This window comes from Raphanus sativus, unplaced genomic scaffold (assembly GCF_000801105.2).
Source record: "Raphanus sativus cultivar WK10039 unplaced genomic scaffold, ASM80110v3 Scaffold0450, whole genome shotgun sequence".
Lineage (NCBI taxonomy): Eukaryota > Viridiplantae > Streptophyta > Magnoliopsida > Brassicales > Brassicaceae > Raphanus > Raphanus sativus.
The window spans coordinates 20,854-39,474 of NW_026615768.1; the positions used below are offsets into that span (position 1 = coordinate 20,854).

Sequence of the window (18,621 nt, forward strand, 5' to 3'; positions counted from 1 at the left end):
TATGACCAGTTCGAATATTTTGTATTTGTATATAGGGATTGTTCTCTTGGTTCCGGATTGAGTTCATCTACCATTTAAAGTCAGTTTTTTTGGACTTGTGAATCTTTTCAGGTTTTGGGTCAGTTTCATGCAAGGTTGCATGGAATCGAAAACGTTCTGGAAACGTATATATATGTATATATATATGATTGACAAGTTGCCCAAAAAAAAAAATATATGATTGACAATTATCTATCTAGTCTATCTAGAAATGTAATAAATCAACAAGTAATTGAAAAAAAGTAAGTAATAGTCTATCTAGAAATGTAATAAATCAACAAAAAGACGAATGTGTCTTATAACGTAACAAACTCCTAGTAATTTTATGTTAAGTATACAAAAATAAAGTAAGTAATAGTTAAACATCGAAATCATATTAAATTTTTTAAATAATATATTCATACTTAAATATTAAATAGTTTAACTCAAAATAAAGATACAACTTACAAAATTTGTTTTTAAAAAAAAGTTCTTTATGTTTCCAAAACAGAATCACAATTTTTAAAGTGGAAATGCAAGTTTCTAAAGTGGAAACGTAAGTTTCTATTGAGTTTCCAAAATGAAATTTTCAAAAAACGAATTTCTGATGAGTTTCCACGAGTTTCCAAGAGATTATGATTCCGAAACGTGAAACGTACCTTCATCCGAGTTTCCATGCAACCCAAGTTTCATGTCTAAAGTTCAAAAATAAATAAATAAAACTTAATATATAAGCTTGAACAATGTACAACCAACATCAAAATAAAAATGAAAATTTGTTATTTATTTAAGTTTTGAATAATTAATTCCAACACTCATAATATCAGTGTAGCTCGAGTTCGTGTCCGTTTTATGATGTCAATCTTGTTTCCTGTGGCTGCCGTAATGTCATCAGGTATGGAGTTTTCGTTACTATTTGATGGTCAGTATGGGTCTGGATTAGTTGCTCCAAGCATAGTGTAGCTTGCTATCCCACAACGTCCCACGTAGAAACCATTTCACAAATGATCAGGTACCGAGGATAATACAATATTCAGCTCGATTGTTGGTGACAGCAACAACACCGCAGATTGAGGTGTGGTGATGGGAGTTCCGTCCAAGTTGATGAGTTGTTGTTATGCATCCAACTGGATTAAAATGTCATTGTTGCGAGGTGAGGTCCGAGTTTCTGTTACGTTTCTTTTCCTCTTGCTGGTCTTTGGATATGTGTTAGCAGTCACTTTTACTTACTCAGTTTACATGAGCATATTTAAGTGTATTTATCTTTATTGTCTTGCTTTTGCATTATACTTACTGGAGAACAATCTAACTAAAATTGTTAAGGGCTCTAGCCTAAGTTATTTAGTTATTTACATGACTAACACCATCCTTAAATTTGTTATGAATCTGTGAACTTGTTCTACTGAATTTTTTAAACTCAGTAATCAGTAGTGTTAAAACGAATTAGGAAAGCATATTTTCTGTTTCTTTATACTTCGTTTTCAGAAATGTTAATAAAACATTTAAAAGCTGAGAGCAGACAAGAAGTTACCAAGTAATATCAAACATTATATTAAATACAGATTGACTATTATCAAAGTGTCAAGATGGCCGAGTTGGTCTAAGGCGCCCGCTTCAGGTGCGGGTCCGAAAGGGCGTGGGTTCAAATCCCACTCTTGACAACGTGTTTTTTCCTTTTTGTTTTGTCTTCTGTGCTATTTATTTTAATACTTGTTGGTGACCGTAGCTTCCTCTGCCTCAGACAAGTGAGACAACTTCTGGTAATAATGTTCACTCCATAGCTTCAATGTCTGGGTTCACCAAAGCCCACTCTTGACAATGTATTTTGTCGTTTTTTTTTTGTCTTATGTGCTATTTATTTTAATCCTTGTCGATGACCGTATCTTCAACACAATGTAAGTTGAACTTGAAAGTTGAAACACTATGCGCACTAAATCTCAATAACTCTTGGAATAGACAGCTTATTTATGATTTACGAGCATGTTGTGATCTTTTTTTTTTTTGAACATTACATGTTGTGATCTTTATAGCTTAGAAATACCTCATTGTCTCAGAGATGGCAGTAGATATATATAGATCGGATTTTTTTTAGTTGTAGTGTAGCCACAGATGCAGGCATGCAGGCATGCAGCCCAGTTGTTCCGCTGGGATGCAAGTTAAAGATCATATCAAGTGGGAAGAGTTCACTGAAATAGTGCGTCTGTCTGGGAAGTGTGTTCTTACCTTTGTACGCTACTTGGAATTTTCTCCTATTGCCACAATCATAACATGGTCAATGTAGTTAATGCGACTCATTCACTTTTGTCTTTTCTCCCCCTCAGTATTCATTATCTTATCCATATAACACCTCATTCTTCCTTATCCAATAGGTGGGGAAGTTAATACCTTTCATACCTTGAGAACATTAAATAAAGCCCTTGGCCCCTCTCTATGTTTTGAGGTAATGTTATGCTTTGATTCGTTACGTTCTTTGTTTGTTTTGCATTATAGTACAGTTCGGTTCACAAAGGTGACTTAATATCACTACTCCATTTGTGACTGTTTATGATTTCATGGAATATAAAACAACAAAAGGTAACAAATAAACTAGTTTGGGAAAACATGATAGAGGTACGAGGTTGAAATAAAATAAAAAGGAAATTAAAAGTTGGCAAAACCATGACGTCATCTGACTAAGTAGTTCCTGTTGGTGAGGAAGAGATGTCTGTACGGCAAGTGGGACAGGAAGAGTTGGAGGAGAACCACTGCTGGATGCAGTGAACATGGAATCCATGTTTGCATCTATCCAACACGCGGATGCTGTCACCTTCCTCGAATTCAGACAAGCAAATGATGCACTCAGTGCCTGCCAGGTTCAGTCCAGGGGAGTAGAAAAGTACCGGGAAAGCTTCTGAACGAGAGATCTCAGGGTCAGGGTCGGGTTTAGGGTCTTCCTGGAGGACTGGACGGAGGCAACAACGTAAGGCAGCCTGGAGAGAGAGGACGCAGATGAGAGATGAGAAAATGATGATGAGAAGGATAGAGGCGTTGGCAGCAAAGTCATTGGGATGAGAGTAAGGCTTCCAGCTGCAGCTTTGGGACTCACATGTAGAGTTAACTTGAGGTTCGGATGATAGCAGCCGCATTGGAAGTTGGAACTTAAACAAGCTCTCCAAAAAACCATCATGTGTTTATAGAGAAAAAAAAAAGCAAAAGAGGGCATTTAAGAGAAGAGGACACACCAGAGTTTGGCGTTGGGTTCTTATTTGCGTGGATGGGTCTTTGCTAATGAGGGAGGGACCACTGAGTTTTAGACTAAGATAAATTCACCATAATGCATAATGCTTTCCCCTCCTGCCAAGGCAACTCTACAGTTCCCTACTCTCTTAATCTTAAATGCTCTATCTTGTTCCTAATTACTTTGTCTTTGAGGATATTGTGAATCAATACTACTCTCATTATATGATGTGTAGAATACTCCTACACATATCCAGTTACGTGTTCTACTCACGTTACAACTCTTAACCAATTCCTCATTATTTATTACTCTTCCATTGAACAAAACTTAGCTTCACCCCCTAAGTTGAACATCTACATTCACCCACCAATATGAATTAGTTAATTGAGATTTGATATCTTTTAAAAAAGAAAACCAACTAATAAGAATTTTATTTATGTTTTTAGATAAATAAAAAATAGTAGCAATTATAAAAAAAAATTATTTTTAGTATTGATAAATCCGTCCAAAAATACTGAACCCTATACCATAAATTCTAAATACTAAACCCTTAGGGAAAGCCTGAACCCTTGGGCAAATCTTATACCCTAAACCGTTAATTTTAAACCCTAAACCCTACCCTTAATCATAAACCATAATAATAAACCCTAAATTCTAAACACGAAACCCTAAACCCTAAACTCTTTGACAAATATTAAATCATAAACTCTTAATCCTAAACCATGACCATTTTGGAATTTAGGATTTAGGGTTTAGTATTAGGGGTTATGATTTATGGTTTAGGAATTAGGATTTTAGTTTATGATTTAAGGTTTGGTTTAAATTTAAGGGTTTAGTATATAGGATTTGCCTAAGGGTTCAGGCTTTTCCCAAGGATTTAGGGTTTAGTATTTAGAATTTAAGGTTTAGGGTTTAGAATTTAGGGTTTAGGGTTTAGTATTTTTTGATGGATTTATCAATTCTAAAAAAATATTTTTTTTTGATTATTGCTACTACTTTTTATTTATCTGAAAATATAATTTTATTTTATTAAATTCTTATTACTTAGTTTCTTTTTTTAAGAGATATCAAATCTCAATTAACTAATTTCTATTGGTGGGTGAATGTAGAAGTTCACCTTAGGGGGTGAAGGTAAGTTTTGTTCTCTTCCATTTCCTTCTATCTCTATCACCATTCAACATCTTCTGTCTTTCTTTTATAGCATCTTCCATTTTCCTCTCATTCAGTCAAAAAAAGACGGGGAGAGAGAGAGACGGATTTTCCTATTGTGTATGTATGGACTTGCGCTGAACTTTGGCTCTAAATGTACCAAGCACCAACTTCATTCATTCCATATTCTTTTCTGTCAATATTCAATATGAATTTTAAAGATCTTTTAAAATTTAGTGTTACGAAACTTGTTATTTCATAATACATTTTAAAATCCACTATTTTTATTTTTTAAGTGATAGGATTTATAGTGGTTTTAAGTTTTCCAACAGAATTCTTAATTGAAAAAAAAAAATAATCTCATACAAGATTTTAGTGTGGTTTAACAAAAATTGTACCAAGTTCTCTAATTCACCTAAAATCATCTTAAACTTCATTAAAAATCAAAATTATTCCAAATCAAATTTAAAATTTAGATTGAATACTGGCACAGCGTATCAACGGTAACTCAGCTCAAATCTAAAGATTTAGGTTAAATCTTTAGAGACCTGACTTCTTGAATCGAAGAACTTAATCAAATTCGATAAAAGGCTCTCGTATTGATGACAAAATCGAATCAATGCAAGGCTTTAGAGAAAACTCTAGTTTATTATCTTTCAAAAGCTAAATATAAAAGCCAACTTACATCACCTTATATAGATCTTAGAGACGGCTTATAATAACCTAAATCTCTTAAAAATAGAAAATATAAGAAAAGGAAATCATAGATAGAAAAGGAAATATTCTAAAAGCCGAAAATAGAATAACAGTTGCTTGGCGGAAAATGTATTATGATGTCATGGTGATTGCGAACATATATCCTATCCAGGACGAAAGTCCTTTATCGAGAGAGAAGAAGGCCATGAGATCAACAAAGAGATTTCAGGTGATCCAATCTACGACGTTTATGAAGATGATGAGATATACAAAGAGATTTGTGGAGATCTAATCTATGATGTTTATGAAGAATATGATAATTTCGTCCGTGCAAAAATAGGGCGAAATCTCGTCTATTCAGAAGACTTCAAGAATAATCAATTCCGTGCAAAGTTCGTGCAGGATAAGTTTCGTGCAAAATTAAAGCAAAATCGTGTTGATGAAGATTTTTTCCAGTATATTGATAATCTCATGCGTACAAATTTTGTGCAAAAACGGATTTGTGAAGATTTAAGTTGCAAACAGATCCGTGCAGAACTCGTGCAAAACAGGCTATTGAAGATTCGAGGAAGAATTTTTTTTGGAAAACGTTTTGGATTCGAAGACTACGATCAAGATTCGAGGACGAATCTTCTCCATGGAGAGAATGATGCAGATAAATATTTGAAATATTTCTAAATATTTTATTATTTATTTATTAACTAATTTAGATAATTATTATTATTGTTTTAGGGTTTTTATGGTTTTCTTATATATTGTCGTCTAGACTTAACTTTGTATGGAGACTTTGATAATTAATAAACGAGCTTTTGCTTTATACCTTAAAAGAGATTTGATTAAATTCATTCTTTGAGTTGTCTTGTTATTGATTTGCTATCGAAAGAAACTCTTGATTGATCCAAGAACAAGTTTCTAGAACCTTAAAAGTTCTTTGATCGACCGTTCAATCTATCGTCCGCTGCATCAAATACCCCATCCAAAAAAATGCTTTAGATACCCAAAAAGTGACATGGAAGTATGAAAGTCTCTATTTCTTGTTTAAGGCCATTTGTATCTGTCATTTTACAGCAAAACAAAACAAGGATCAAAAAAACAAAATTCAAACTAAAACAAAAAAAAAGCAAAGAAACTCAAAATTTGAAAGTTTATGGGACTCTAATAAAGTTCCTCTCTAAAAACTCACTCCAAAAATCATCTCATCTCCCTAAGTGTAGATATATCAAGTCTCTAAGCTAGCAGCAACTCCTGCAAAACTACAATTCATTAGTAAAATCCCTCACGTTGGTTCAATCATCAAGAAGAGCAAAAGGCTAATCTTAGTTCTTACCTCTGTGTTGTTCATGTATCCAAAACCGCGCATCCCGCCTTCACTGGACATTCCCCAACCTGAGCCGCTCATATGAACTCCTCCTTCTAGATCCTATGCCCATTACATTGCTTCTACCAAAATTAATACGCCCTTCACCAACTGTTCCCCACTTCTCTCCTATGCTTCCTACTCCATAGTTCCCAGTGAACACTCCACTTAACTCAGCGTTTGACATGTAACTCAAACCACCATTATTCCCCCACAGTTGATTTCCGTTAACAGAACCATTCCCTTGGCCACTATACCTGCTAAGACTTGCGTTATATCCAGGGCTAAACGGCCTTCCAAAGCCTCCACTGGGTCTACTAACATAACTCTGCTTATGGTTCCCTTCAATAAAATTCAGATCAATCTCGAACCCATGGCCAAAGGGAGAGAAGCTGCCAGCTGGACTGTACCTAACATCAGGTCTTGCTCCGTGGGATGAGGTTGGACTCAGGTTAAACCCTTGTGTGTAATCGTTGAGCAACAAACTCATCCTGCTACTTCCAACAAAGCTATTTAAGCTGTTAACGTTCCTGTTTGGGATGGGAGACGTTTCCTTGGGGACGGCCACTTTGACCTCAACCATCTTACCACCGAGTTCATGGAACTTCCTCTGCAGAACTTTGTCAACAGCCTCTTCCGAGTCGTATGTAACGAAGCCAAAGCCTCTGGGGCGCTGAGTTTTATTGTCGTACATCACCACGAGATCAATGATAGTCCCAAACTGAGAAAAGTACTTGTTGAACTCTGGCTCCGTCACTGATGATGCTAACCCTCCCACAAATATCTTTCTAGAGTGTGATGGACCAGGGGACCCCTGGAGGCTACTGTTACTTTTGTTCAGTGAGATGTGATCATCTCTTGGAACTGCCTTCTTCGCCTCCACCTGTCACACATCAACAAGATTAGCAACTCTTAAAACATTATGGATTGTCGTATAACGAATTTGAAATCATGAACTGGAAGAAATGTAGCACATTCGTTGTCTATAGCAGTCAGAGACTAATAAGAAGTTCAGAAACTATTGACATTAGACATTAAAAGATGAAAACTACAGATTAGTTGCTGCAAGTGCCAACTCTGAAAAACAAACAACTTTGAGGAACACGTGTAGATATACTTTTTCAGACAGACATGCTCTTTCTCTTACATTACACAGAAACCAAAATGAATTAACTTTCTACTGGTGGTTTTGTTGCGAAAACTTACAGATTTACCATCAATCATGTGTTTATGGAGAAGGACTGTGTGAGCGACATTGGAGTCTTTAAAGACGACGAAACCAAAGCCACGGGCACGACCAGTGAGACGATCCTTGATGACAACCGCCTCCAAAACCTCACCAAAGGTCTGAAAATAGTGACGGAGGCGATCCTCAGTGGTTTCCCAAGAGATCCCACCGATGAAGAGCTTACATGAAGAATCAAACTCCATCCTGTCGAATGACACAATCAGCAATAATGAATAAAAGCCCAAGAAAACGAACATGAAAAACAAAAGAGAGACAAACCTCGTTGGAAAGCTAAAAAAGAGCTGGACTTGGGAGCAGGGTTGTGATTAGATTCGGGAAAACCGATCGAGCCAAGAGCTGTGAATCCTGAAGAAGAGAAGGTGGATCAGAACTCAGAAGCGAAACGTACAAAAGTAGCCACCAAGGAAGCAGCAATAGAAAGAGAGAATCTTATGCTATTACAAGAGTAAGAAAGAGAATGAAATCTAAAAGAAGCCCTTTTTACCTCTAATCTTTTTATAAAAAAAGAAAATCGAAAATGGCCCAAATCAGAAATACTAATATTTTTTTTTTAAAGGGATGGAGTTCGTGTGTGTAGCAGAGAAGTGAGGGAGTAGACAGACGATGTTTTTTTATTTTTTTATATGGAGGCAGGCACGAATATTGTTTGGCTATCCTCTCTTCCTTTTTGAAGAGACAATGGCATTTTTGTCATTTCGTCACTTCTCTCTGTATTGAGTAATACTAAATATTGCTGTTTTTATCTTACTAAATTACATATTTACTTCTTTTTTCTATTCAAAAAATTACGATTTTTACTTTTAACGTCGTTTTTATTGGGAAAGAATATATACTGTTTCCAGTTTTCTATAAACAAGAGGTGAGTTCAATTAGCTGCCATGATTTACTCTTTTACTTCCAAACACTAAAAATACAGCTACATTAGCAAAACAAAAGTTACTTAACACTGTAACAATGCATTTAATTGGTTGATGTGGTATTTTTTTAGATTTTTTGCTCTACACTTTTTTTTTTAAACTAAAAAGTTTAAACCCGGGTCAATGATGACACAAGCCTAACCCCCGGGTGGAGGTACAGCCCACGGATAGACCCTCTCCTGGGCATTCAAATGAGTCGAAAGCAATAACTCATATCCGTGTGGCCGGTGGGGTTTGAACCCGGGTTCGCCTTATTGGGTTTCATATACACTTGAAGATGTAGCTTTTAATTTTATAAACTGTTAATTAATCTTTTTTAAAACCATTCATGGAATTAAATATTAAGCTATATAAAAAATTAACAACTTTATATATATATATATATATATATATATATATATCATTTTAAAGATAAATCACGATTGGTTCATAGTTAGGTTATAATTTTTGTTTGGTTATCTACAAAATGATAACTTCAAAAGCCAGGGCAATCAAAGTGGAGTGGAACATGGGAATGGTTATATAATAACAAGATTGACATCTAACAATTTTATATATTCTCTGGCAATTGAAACTTTTGTTATAAACTTTAAAATAATTTAATACTAAGTGGAATATCTCTGAATGACAGAAGGGTATATCAACATCACACTTAATTTTTAGAGCCCTTACACTTAATTATTATTTTCATATACAGTATAACTTTTTAAAATTAATACTCGATAAATTAATATACACTAAAAATCTCTATAAATTAATATAATTTTATAGTCCCAAATTGAATTTTTGGTTCAATTAGTATATCGATAAATTAATAAAAATTATAGTTTTAGTATATTCCCAACATTATTAATTTATAGAGGTTTCACTGTATATTCGTATTCCCTTTAGTTACTAAAATTTGGCCGTTTCTAAGAAATGACTTCACCAATCCCCTAAACATTATTTACCAATTGATTTTAACATGTATGTATTTTTAATAATCATTTTCACCAAATAAATGTAACATAGCATGACTTATGGTTAAATATGACATGTACAATAACATTTAATGTTTATTTATATTTTTGGTAAACTCTTTAGAATATGGCAATACATTATATACACTATAATTAAAGTAAATCTATTAAAATATGACATTAAATAATATAATAATCATATAATTATATTTTAAAATTTCGAAATATTATTTAGTTCTATATTTTAAATAGTTCTACCATTTATTACTAAAATAATTTACAAAAAAAATTACAATTTAAAAAAATATATATATTTAGTTGTAATATTATTAGTTTCTTTTATATATCTACAAATTATAAAATAATGTTTATTTTTACTTTTTGATAATTATGCAACTTCTATATTAATTTTTATTAATTTTATACAAGTTTATTTAATATATTTTATTCAGAAGTAATAGATAAAAAATCTATCTAAAATTATAATTTTAAATATACACATACACATTCTTAAATATAATTTAAATAAAAAATATTTCTTTTTCTTAATTTTATGTTCAATTAAAATATTAATAATAATAAAATAATAAAATCTAAAAATAATAAGTTTTATTTTAAAATTTAATTTAAATTTAATTTTTTTACTGTACATGATACAGAAAACCACCTAGTTTGATTATTAAGAACTTAAAAGACATGTAAATAAATTGAGGAATATGCATGTATACAACCTCAACTAAAAATTAAAATGGATATAAACAGAATTTGATTACTAATTACTTGAATAACCAGAAAAGCAAAACTTAAATAAACACCAAAAATAACCTAAATTTTTTTGAGCCCAATACTGATGGAAAGTCCATATAAGATACAAACAATGGAACAAATTTTGAAATGGAGATAGTGGAAGTCAAAATTCCCTCTACTTTTTCTGTTCTTCCATAATTTCAAAATCACTGACAATCTTTTTCGAACAAGCGGTGGCAGCTCATCAATACAGCTCATAGGATTCTAGATCATCGTATCTTCCTCATTCAACTCAGATTTATCTTCATGTGTAATTATCTAATGAGAATCTGAAAGCACTCTTTCTTATCAGGTGAAGGTGTAAATCAAATAATGTAAAAGTTGTATCTCATTCATATGTTCTTTCATGTACATATATACTACAACGTAATCACCGACTCTAGATAGATAACTCCTAATATAACAAATACATCATTATCTTCTCCTTAAGTATATCTTATCTTAAGTCATCATTATCCACCTCCTATACTCCCCCTCAAGTTGGGAAGGTGTAGATTTCTCACTCCCAACTTGAACAATAATGTTTCAAACTGTACTCGACCTAACGCCTTGTTCAACACGTCTGCTAACTGCTCGTGAGTTCGAACATGAACCGTTTCCAAAATGCCTTCTTGAATCGCGTCTCGCACCTGGTGACAGTCTGATTCAATATGCTTCGTTCTCTCGTGGAAAACCGGATTTGCTGCTATATAGATGGCAGATTTACTGTCACAAAACAACTTGGTTGCTTTAAACTGCTTAGCTCCTAAGTCAAACAACAAATGCCGCAGCCATTTCACCTCACAAGTCGCCTGCGCCATAGACCTGTATTCGGCTTCCGCCGAAGAGTGAGACACTACCTTCTGTTTCTTTGTCTTCCAAGACACTGGTGAACCACCAATCAATGCTACATATGGGCTCAAAGACCTCCTAGTAACTGGGCAAGTAGACCAGTCTGCATCACAATAAACTGACAAACTGAGATCATCACTCGAACTGATCAAGATCCCCTGTCCTGCCGTCCCTTTGAGATATTTCACTACACGCAACGCCGCATCCCACTATTCTTCTCTTGGCGCCTTCATGAACTGCGAAAGTATGTGAACAGGATACGAGATGTCTGGCCTAGTTATTGACAAATATATCAACCGTCCGACTAATCGTCGATACTGCTCTACATCTTTTAGAAATGAACTTTTATCCAACGCAAGCTTGTGGTGTTGTTCCATCGGAGTAGCCACTGGCTTGGATCCCAGTAGTCCCGTGTCTTCAATCAAATCCAACGCATACTTTCTCTGAGTAAGCATAAACCCTTCTTCACCACGACCAACTTCTAACCAAGAAAATATTTCAACTTGCCCAAATCCTTCATGTGAAAGCACTTGCTCAAATATTCTTTAAACTTCTCCACAACCTTGATGTCGTTTCCACACACAATCAAATCGACAACATATATGAGTACTCGAAGCTCAACTCATCCTTTCACAAAAACAAACAGCGAGTAATCTGCACACGACTGTTTAAACCCATACTTCTTTAGTGCGTCTGTTAGCTTGGAGAACCAGCACCTTGGAGCCTGCTTTAGTCCATACACAGCCTTGTGTAGCTTGCAAACTTTCTTAGGATCAGACGCCTGAAAGCCTTGTGGTAATTTCATGTAGACTTCCTCCTTGAGATCACCATGCAAGAAGGCATTGTGCACATCCATTTGATGCACAACCCATCCTTTTCCTGCAATCACACGCAACAAACTTCTAACAGTGGTCATCTTTGCAACTGGTGCAAAAGTCTCTTTGAAGTCTCTCCCTTTCACTTGCTTGTTGTCCAAGGCTACAAGTCTCGACTTTGGCCTCTCCATTGTTCCATCAACATTGTATTTATATTTATATATCCACATGTTCCCAATTGCTTTCTTCCCTGGTGGTAAATCCACCACACTGAAAGTCCCGTTTTCCTCAAACGCCACTATCTCCTTTTTCATCGACTGACGCCAAATCTCAAACTGCATCGCCTCTTTGTAACTCCGAGGTTCTCTCCCACTCGTTACAGCCGCCAAAAAAGCCTTATGTTCTGAAGAAAAACATTCATCAGATATGTAATTTGCAAGAGGGTAAAGTGTATTACTTGGAGCGCTCGACGAGGACTCTGATTGAGAAATAGGAGCAGCGAGATCGTGATGGGGTTTCTTCAGATAGCGAGCATTGTAGCTCACATAGTCACGCAGCTTAACCGAAGGAACCTTTTCTCTGCATCCACTTCCCAATTCTGCTACCATCTCAGTCTCTCCTACTGCCTTTTCTTCTCCACTTACTGTTGTCTCACTGTTACTACTCTGTTTTTCTTTTGAAATAGAGTCTACGACAGAAACTTCTGCAGAAGCTTCCTCTACTGACACTTCTTTACTCGAAACTTCCTTAGTCTGCAACGAGTCATCCTCTTCTTGTGTTGCACTCCCCCTGTCACCTGCTGGAACATTTAAAATCCAGTCATCATCAGGTGATCCTGTCATCTCCTTTTCCTTCACCAACTCGATGTTATTTTCAGTGTAAGGAAATACACTTTCGTGAAAACTGACGTCTCTAGAAACAATAAACTCATTTGTGTCCAAATCATAGACTCTCCGAGCCTTCTTCCCAAAGGGATATCCTACAAAAATACATCTTCTGCTTCTTTCACCCAGCTTGTCTTTGTTCCTATCTCTTCTATGCACATAGCATAGTGAACCAAAAACCCGCAGTGAATCATAAGAAGGCTTAGAACCAAACAACTTCTCATACGGTGTTCTTCCTTTCAAGACTCGCGATGGGGTCATATTTATTACATGTGTTGCAGCTGTCACTGCCTCCCCCCAAAACTTCACAGGTAACCTCGACTGAAACAACAGCGCCCTAGCCACATTCAAGATGTGTCTATGCTTCCTCTCTACTCTTCCGTTTTGCTGTGGAGTATCGACACAAGACGTTTGATGCACGATCCCTTTGTCTTGGAAGAACTCAGATAAGCACATGAATTCTGTGCCATTATCACTTCTCACCGTCTGCACCGAGTTCCCAAACTGAGTCTCCGCATATGCACAAAACCGCTGGATCACCTTTTTTACTTCGGACTTGGCAAGCAAAAGATGCGTCCAGACAGCTCTAGTAAAATCATCCACAATTGTTAAAAAAATACACTGCACCACATGAAGCAGGTACTATATACGGACCCCAAACATCAATATGAATAATCTGAAAACTCTTGCTTGTTTTATTAATACTGTCACCAAAAACATCTTTTGTTTGCTTCGCTCTAAAACACACGTCACAAGGACTAGAACAAGCTTTATTCATAACACCAGAAAGCTCATGCTTAGAATTAAAAACACCAGATGACGGATGCCCAAGTCGTCGATGCCACAGAAGTTGATTACTCTCGCCATCAGCCCTGCTAGCTCGTGCTACCCTGACATCCTTAAAGAAGTAAACCCCACCACGTTCTTCACCGGCTCCAATCAGAGTCTTCGAAGAACGGTCCTGCAAAATACAAATTGTATCTGTGAATAACGCGAAACAGTTACTATGTTTCAAAAGCTTTGATACAGAGATCAAAGTGCAATCTAAATTCGGGACAAAGAGCACGTCTTTAAGAGAAATATGATCAGTAAGTATCAAATCTCCCATCTGCACCGATGTTGAAGTTCCTCCATCAGCGAACCCAACAACACAAGGTGGAGTTTTCCTCACGTTAACCAACTGGCCTGCATCGCCTGTCATATGATGTGATGCCCCAGAATCTATAATCACATCACCAAGATTCTTACCAGAAAGCTTCTCAGACTGAGAGCTTGATTTCCCGTCGTTTATGATTTGTGTGATGGCTTTCCATTGCTCAGGAGTAAGATCAGAACTTCCACCACCGTAAGCATTTGAGTTCGCTGCATGTGCTGTGTGCGCAGCACCACGTCCTCCTCCTCTTGCATTTGAGCCACCACGTCCTCTGCTCGAACCTCTACCACGTCTATCATTCATCCATTCAGGGAACCCAATAATCTGCCAACAAGTGTTTTTCTCATGGCTTATCTTTCCGCAGTTGGAACACACTCGATCCCTTCCTCTGTTTCCATAACTGTTACTACCGCTTTGATCTCGTGTGTCCCTAGCGTCCTTCTGCACAGGTGCTTCCTGACGAGCTGCAAACCCCACGGCTTCTTGAGTAGCTACTTCTCTAGCCTTTGCTGAATTCAACCGAGCTTCCTCTCTAATCACCTTAGCATATACCTTCCCCAGATCTGCTAACTCGTCAGCCTCAATGATAGCAGTCACCACATTACCGAATCTAGACTCATCCAATCCCATAATGAATTGATGAACCCTCTCATCCTCTCTCTCCTTCTCATATACTGCAGCCGCTGAACAAGAACATGCTGGAGGTGGTCGGTATGTCTGAAGTTCTTCCCACATCACAGCTAGACGACCATAATAGTCTATCACAGCTTGTCCATTCTGCCTACACGAGGCCAACTGTTCCATCAATTGATGAATCCTCACCTTGTTACCAACTTCGAACCTTTTCTTCAGATTATCCCACAATTTGTGAGCATCTGTAATAAAGGTAACCGTAGATCTCACTTTAGGCTCGATGGATGATCTAATCCACCCAACTATCATCGAATTAACACTGAGCCACGCCTCCAAGTCAGAGATATCTTCAGTCGGTTTCGCTAGGGTTCCGTCAATGAACCCTGATTTCTTCTTAGCCTGAAGCGCATTGAACATCTCCATCGCCCACTCGTTGTAATTGTCTCCCTTCAGTTGAACAGATGTAATCAACGCTCCCGGATTATCGGAGATGAACAACGAGTATGGCGATATCGCCACCTTTCCACTTGGTTGCGCCACCGTTATATTCTTCCCATCGTCACTGTCTCCCATCGCGAAGCTAGAATTCTTTAAAAAAATTCCTTGAACAATCACTTTTAAGATCGATGCTCTGATACCATGTAAATCAAATAATGTAAAAGGTGTATCTCATTCATATGTTCTTTCATGTACATATATACTACAATGTAATCACCGACTCTAGATAGATAACTCCTAATATAACAAATACATCATTATCTTCTCCTTAAGTATATCTTATCTTAAGTCATCATTATCCACCTCCTATAGAAGGCCAAACAATTACTTGTCAGAAAGGCTATTAGTGGCAAGCACATACTTTTCCCTATATGTTTCATTGGTAATCTGCAAAAGAGGATCAAAAGTTGGAACTTTTAAGAATCTGTACACGGTTATACTGGCAAATGGCAATGGTCTTAACATTTATTGAACGCTTGTCAACATTTCAGCTCAAGCTGGCTTTGGAAGATCTCTGAATCCATGCGTAACCCCTTATACCAAGACAAATCCCAAGGTACTTGCATCGTAGCCTTGAGAAACAAGAGGTCAGGCTGCTGGTCATTGTTCACAAGATAGACAGAGACTTAAAAACTTGTGATATGTTCTGCATGAGTGTGAGAGTATGGATTCAGCATACGAGAGCTTATCAGGGAAAAGCACTGTAACAAATGCACAAGTTAAAGTTAAATTAAGTTCAAAAAATGTAAAGCAATCAACGAGCTCAAATGGAAAGGCAGGAGATAGATCAGAGGACAGCAAGGGATGCCATAAAGCTAACTTCAATGGAACACCAAAATACCAAATTTGATGTAATATCATTTCCAATGACACATTAAAAATGACACCCTTCCACCAATTTTGGTGTAAAGTAAATAGTGTTACACCAAATTTGGTGTAATAATATTCATCGTACAAATTTATTATTATTATTAATCAGTTCAAATTTGTTTCAGTTAGTATTATTAATCAGTTCAAATTTGTAATTAAACATAAATGTAATATATTGTTTATATTTTAAAATTATTTTTACATAGTTAAATATCTTTTATTTTATTTTCAAGTTAAAAATCACTAAGTTATTATTATCATTTTTATGTTGTAAAAAATAAAATATCATAGAACTTTTATATTTTTATTTTATTTTGAAATAAAAAATCACTAAATGATTATTATCATTTATATTATTTTAAGATATTGATTCTAATTTTTTATTTAAGTCATATTTAATATTATTAAATTCACTAAACTTTAAAATAAATTTTTATTTTTTATTTTATAATATAGTTAAGCCTTTATTACTAACTAATACAAATTTTATTAAAATAAATATATTATTTTGTTATGTGCTTTTCATAATTAATGTTTTTAATTTTAATATAGTATTTTATATAAAATAAATACATGTATAATATTGTTAAACTTTTTTTTGACAACTAATATTGTTAAACTAAAAAATATAAATGTAAATAAATCTTATAAAGATAGTTTTTTTGTTAAGTATATATGATATTTTGAAATTTCATTATTTCATAAAGATAGTTTTTTTTGGAAAGAAAAGATTATATTTCAAAATCCGTAGTTGTTCTGGTTGTTGTCATATATTCGATGTTGTCATTCGGGATCTATCTAAGAGCAAGAGGGTAGTATGGTTTTCGGTTGGACCGTGTGCAGTGGCGGAACTAGGTCTAGATTTTATAGGGGTCACAACTAGGTTTATTATAGTCAAAAGGGTCATGTATGTGTTTTGAACTCGTGACACAGGGGTCAAAAAGAAGGGTTTGAACCACTACACCACAACAATTACATTATACAGAGGCCTAAAAACTAATTTTATAAATTTCATAGGGGTCATATGACCCCCCTCTCTTCAAGGTGGCTCCGCCACTGACCGTGTGGAGCCTTGATCAAGACTGAGATGAACGAGTTGAAAGGTGTTGTGTAAAATAGTCAAGTAAATGGTATAGTAGATGAAGATCAGAGACAGCAGATACGTCATACGTTACCTTCACATCCCTTGCTTTTTCGCACTTGATGTATCGCAGTATCGATGACCTCATGATCAAATCATCGTAACTACTGTTGTTATTATAGATGCATGATGTGTTGCACGCCATATATAAATGCGTAATGATTTACTTAAACATATTATATAGATATCATCAAAGAGACAGAGACATTAGACAATAATATTTTTACAAGTTTAACTATATAGGAAAAAACTGCAAACGCCCACTACAAGTTTTTTTTTTCCCGAAACGAGTCATTTTTCTATTAACAGTATGTAAAATATTGCAGTTTACCTTAATAACAACTTTTCATTAAACCACTCGTTAGGAGTCGGATGATACATGGTTTTCTACAATAATCTTAAAAATTGTGGATTTGAATCTGTTGTCCTTAGATTACTTTAATGTGTAATCAGGCAATAAAGATATCTAATTTTCCATTGCGAACAACCAGGTCTGACAACAACCGAGTCTGACCGATATCGGTGATCAGACCTCTCAAAATTAGTCGGGTAATAGTCCGCAGAATATTCCGGGTGAAAAAAAAACAACTTCTCCACTGACATTTAATAATACAAGTTTGAATAGGATGACTATGTAATAAAGAACAAAAAAGAAAAGAGAGTAACCGTGTTTGGTGGGGCTCCATGATTATTGGTTATACATACTACGTTTCCTGCTCTTACAGAAGCCTTTCTTTTTGTGGGCTATTGGCATCTCTAGAAAGAAAGGACGACAATTCGTTTTTTTCCATCGCATCAGCATCTTCTTTTTTTCTTTCTTTTTTGCCCTTTTTACTTAGTTTGAAAACGCTAGAAAGCAGAAGAAAGGTTGTAAAAGGATTTGTTTAATTGTTTCCATCGGTTGGTTTCCATATCTTTTTTTACTTTTTTTAAACATTCATATCTCTCTTTTTTTTCGTCAAAAAAAATATATTAAAGAAGGCCCAAAGACCGATCTGCTTACAAACTACCAAAAACAAAAGCCCACACAGACTAACGGGCTACTCATACAAATTAAAATAAAAACCAGGCCTCAAGCCCATTAAAAGCAACCAGGTCCCACTGCTCGACCGACACCTTAGGAGGCGAGACCACGTGTTGCCATCCTCTCTACGGCCTGGACACGCGTCACTTGATCCCTCCCTTCAATGTCGCCGCTGCAGATCTTCACCGGAGGACACGGCCAAATCCCCCAACCGTCGCAAACCTCGGTGTCAAACACCAAGCTTTCTCGCTTCACACCTCGACACATGAGAGAAACCGCATCACCATCGCCTTTGATTTTGAATCAGAACACCGGAAGAGCTTCATCGGGTCTCACCCGAGATCTCGACCCGAGGCATCGCGGACTACAGCTTCACCATCACCGCTTCATCAACCGGAGAGCA

The 18,621-nt window shown here is 35.8% G+C and overlaps 1 protein-coding gene, 1 non-coding gene and 1 pseudogene across 2 annotated transcripts; 1 reads left to right on the forward strand and 2 right to left on the reverse strand.

Annotated features, from left to right (window-relative positions):
• Positions 1 to 1,598: 1,598 nt before the first annotated feature.
• TRNAL-CAG (transfer RNA leucine (anticodon CAG)) lies at positions 1,599 to 1,679 on the forward strand. Its single transcript has one exon. It is a non-coding gene; the product is annotated as a tRNA-Leu (tRNA).
• An 839-nt stretch (positions 1,680 to 2,518) lies between these two features.
• Positions 2,519 to 3,226, reverse strand: LOC130502217 (RING-H2 finger protein ATL79-like). The gene has a single exon (XM_056996965.1). It carries the CDS (start codon positions 3,141 to 3,143, stop codon positions 2,691 to 2,693), a length of 453 nt encoding a protein of 150 aa, XP_056852945.1. The 5' UTR covers positions 3,144 to 3,226; the 3' UTR covers positions 2,519 to 2,690.
• Positions 3,227 to 6,096: 2,870 nt separating this feature from the next.
• Positions 6,097 to 8,101, reverse strand: LOC130502218 (heterogeneous nuclear ribonucleoprotein 1-like; annotated as a pseudogene).
• Between the last annotated feature and the right edge of the window lie 10,520 nt (positions 8,102 to 18,621).

Bases quoted from the DNA above. Each gene is read 5' to 3' on its own strand.
- LOC130502217 (XM_056996965.1), bottom strand. From the start codon at position 3,143: ATGCGGCTGCTATCATCCGAACCTCAAGTTAACTCTACATGTGAGTCC.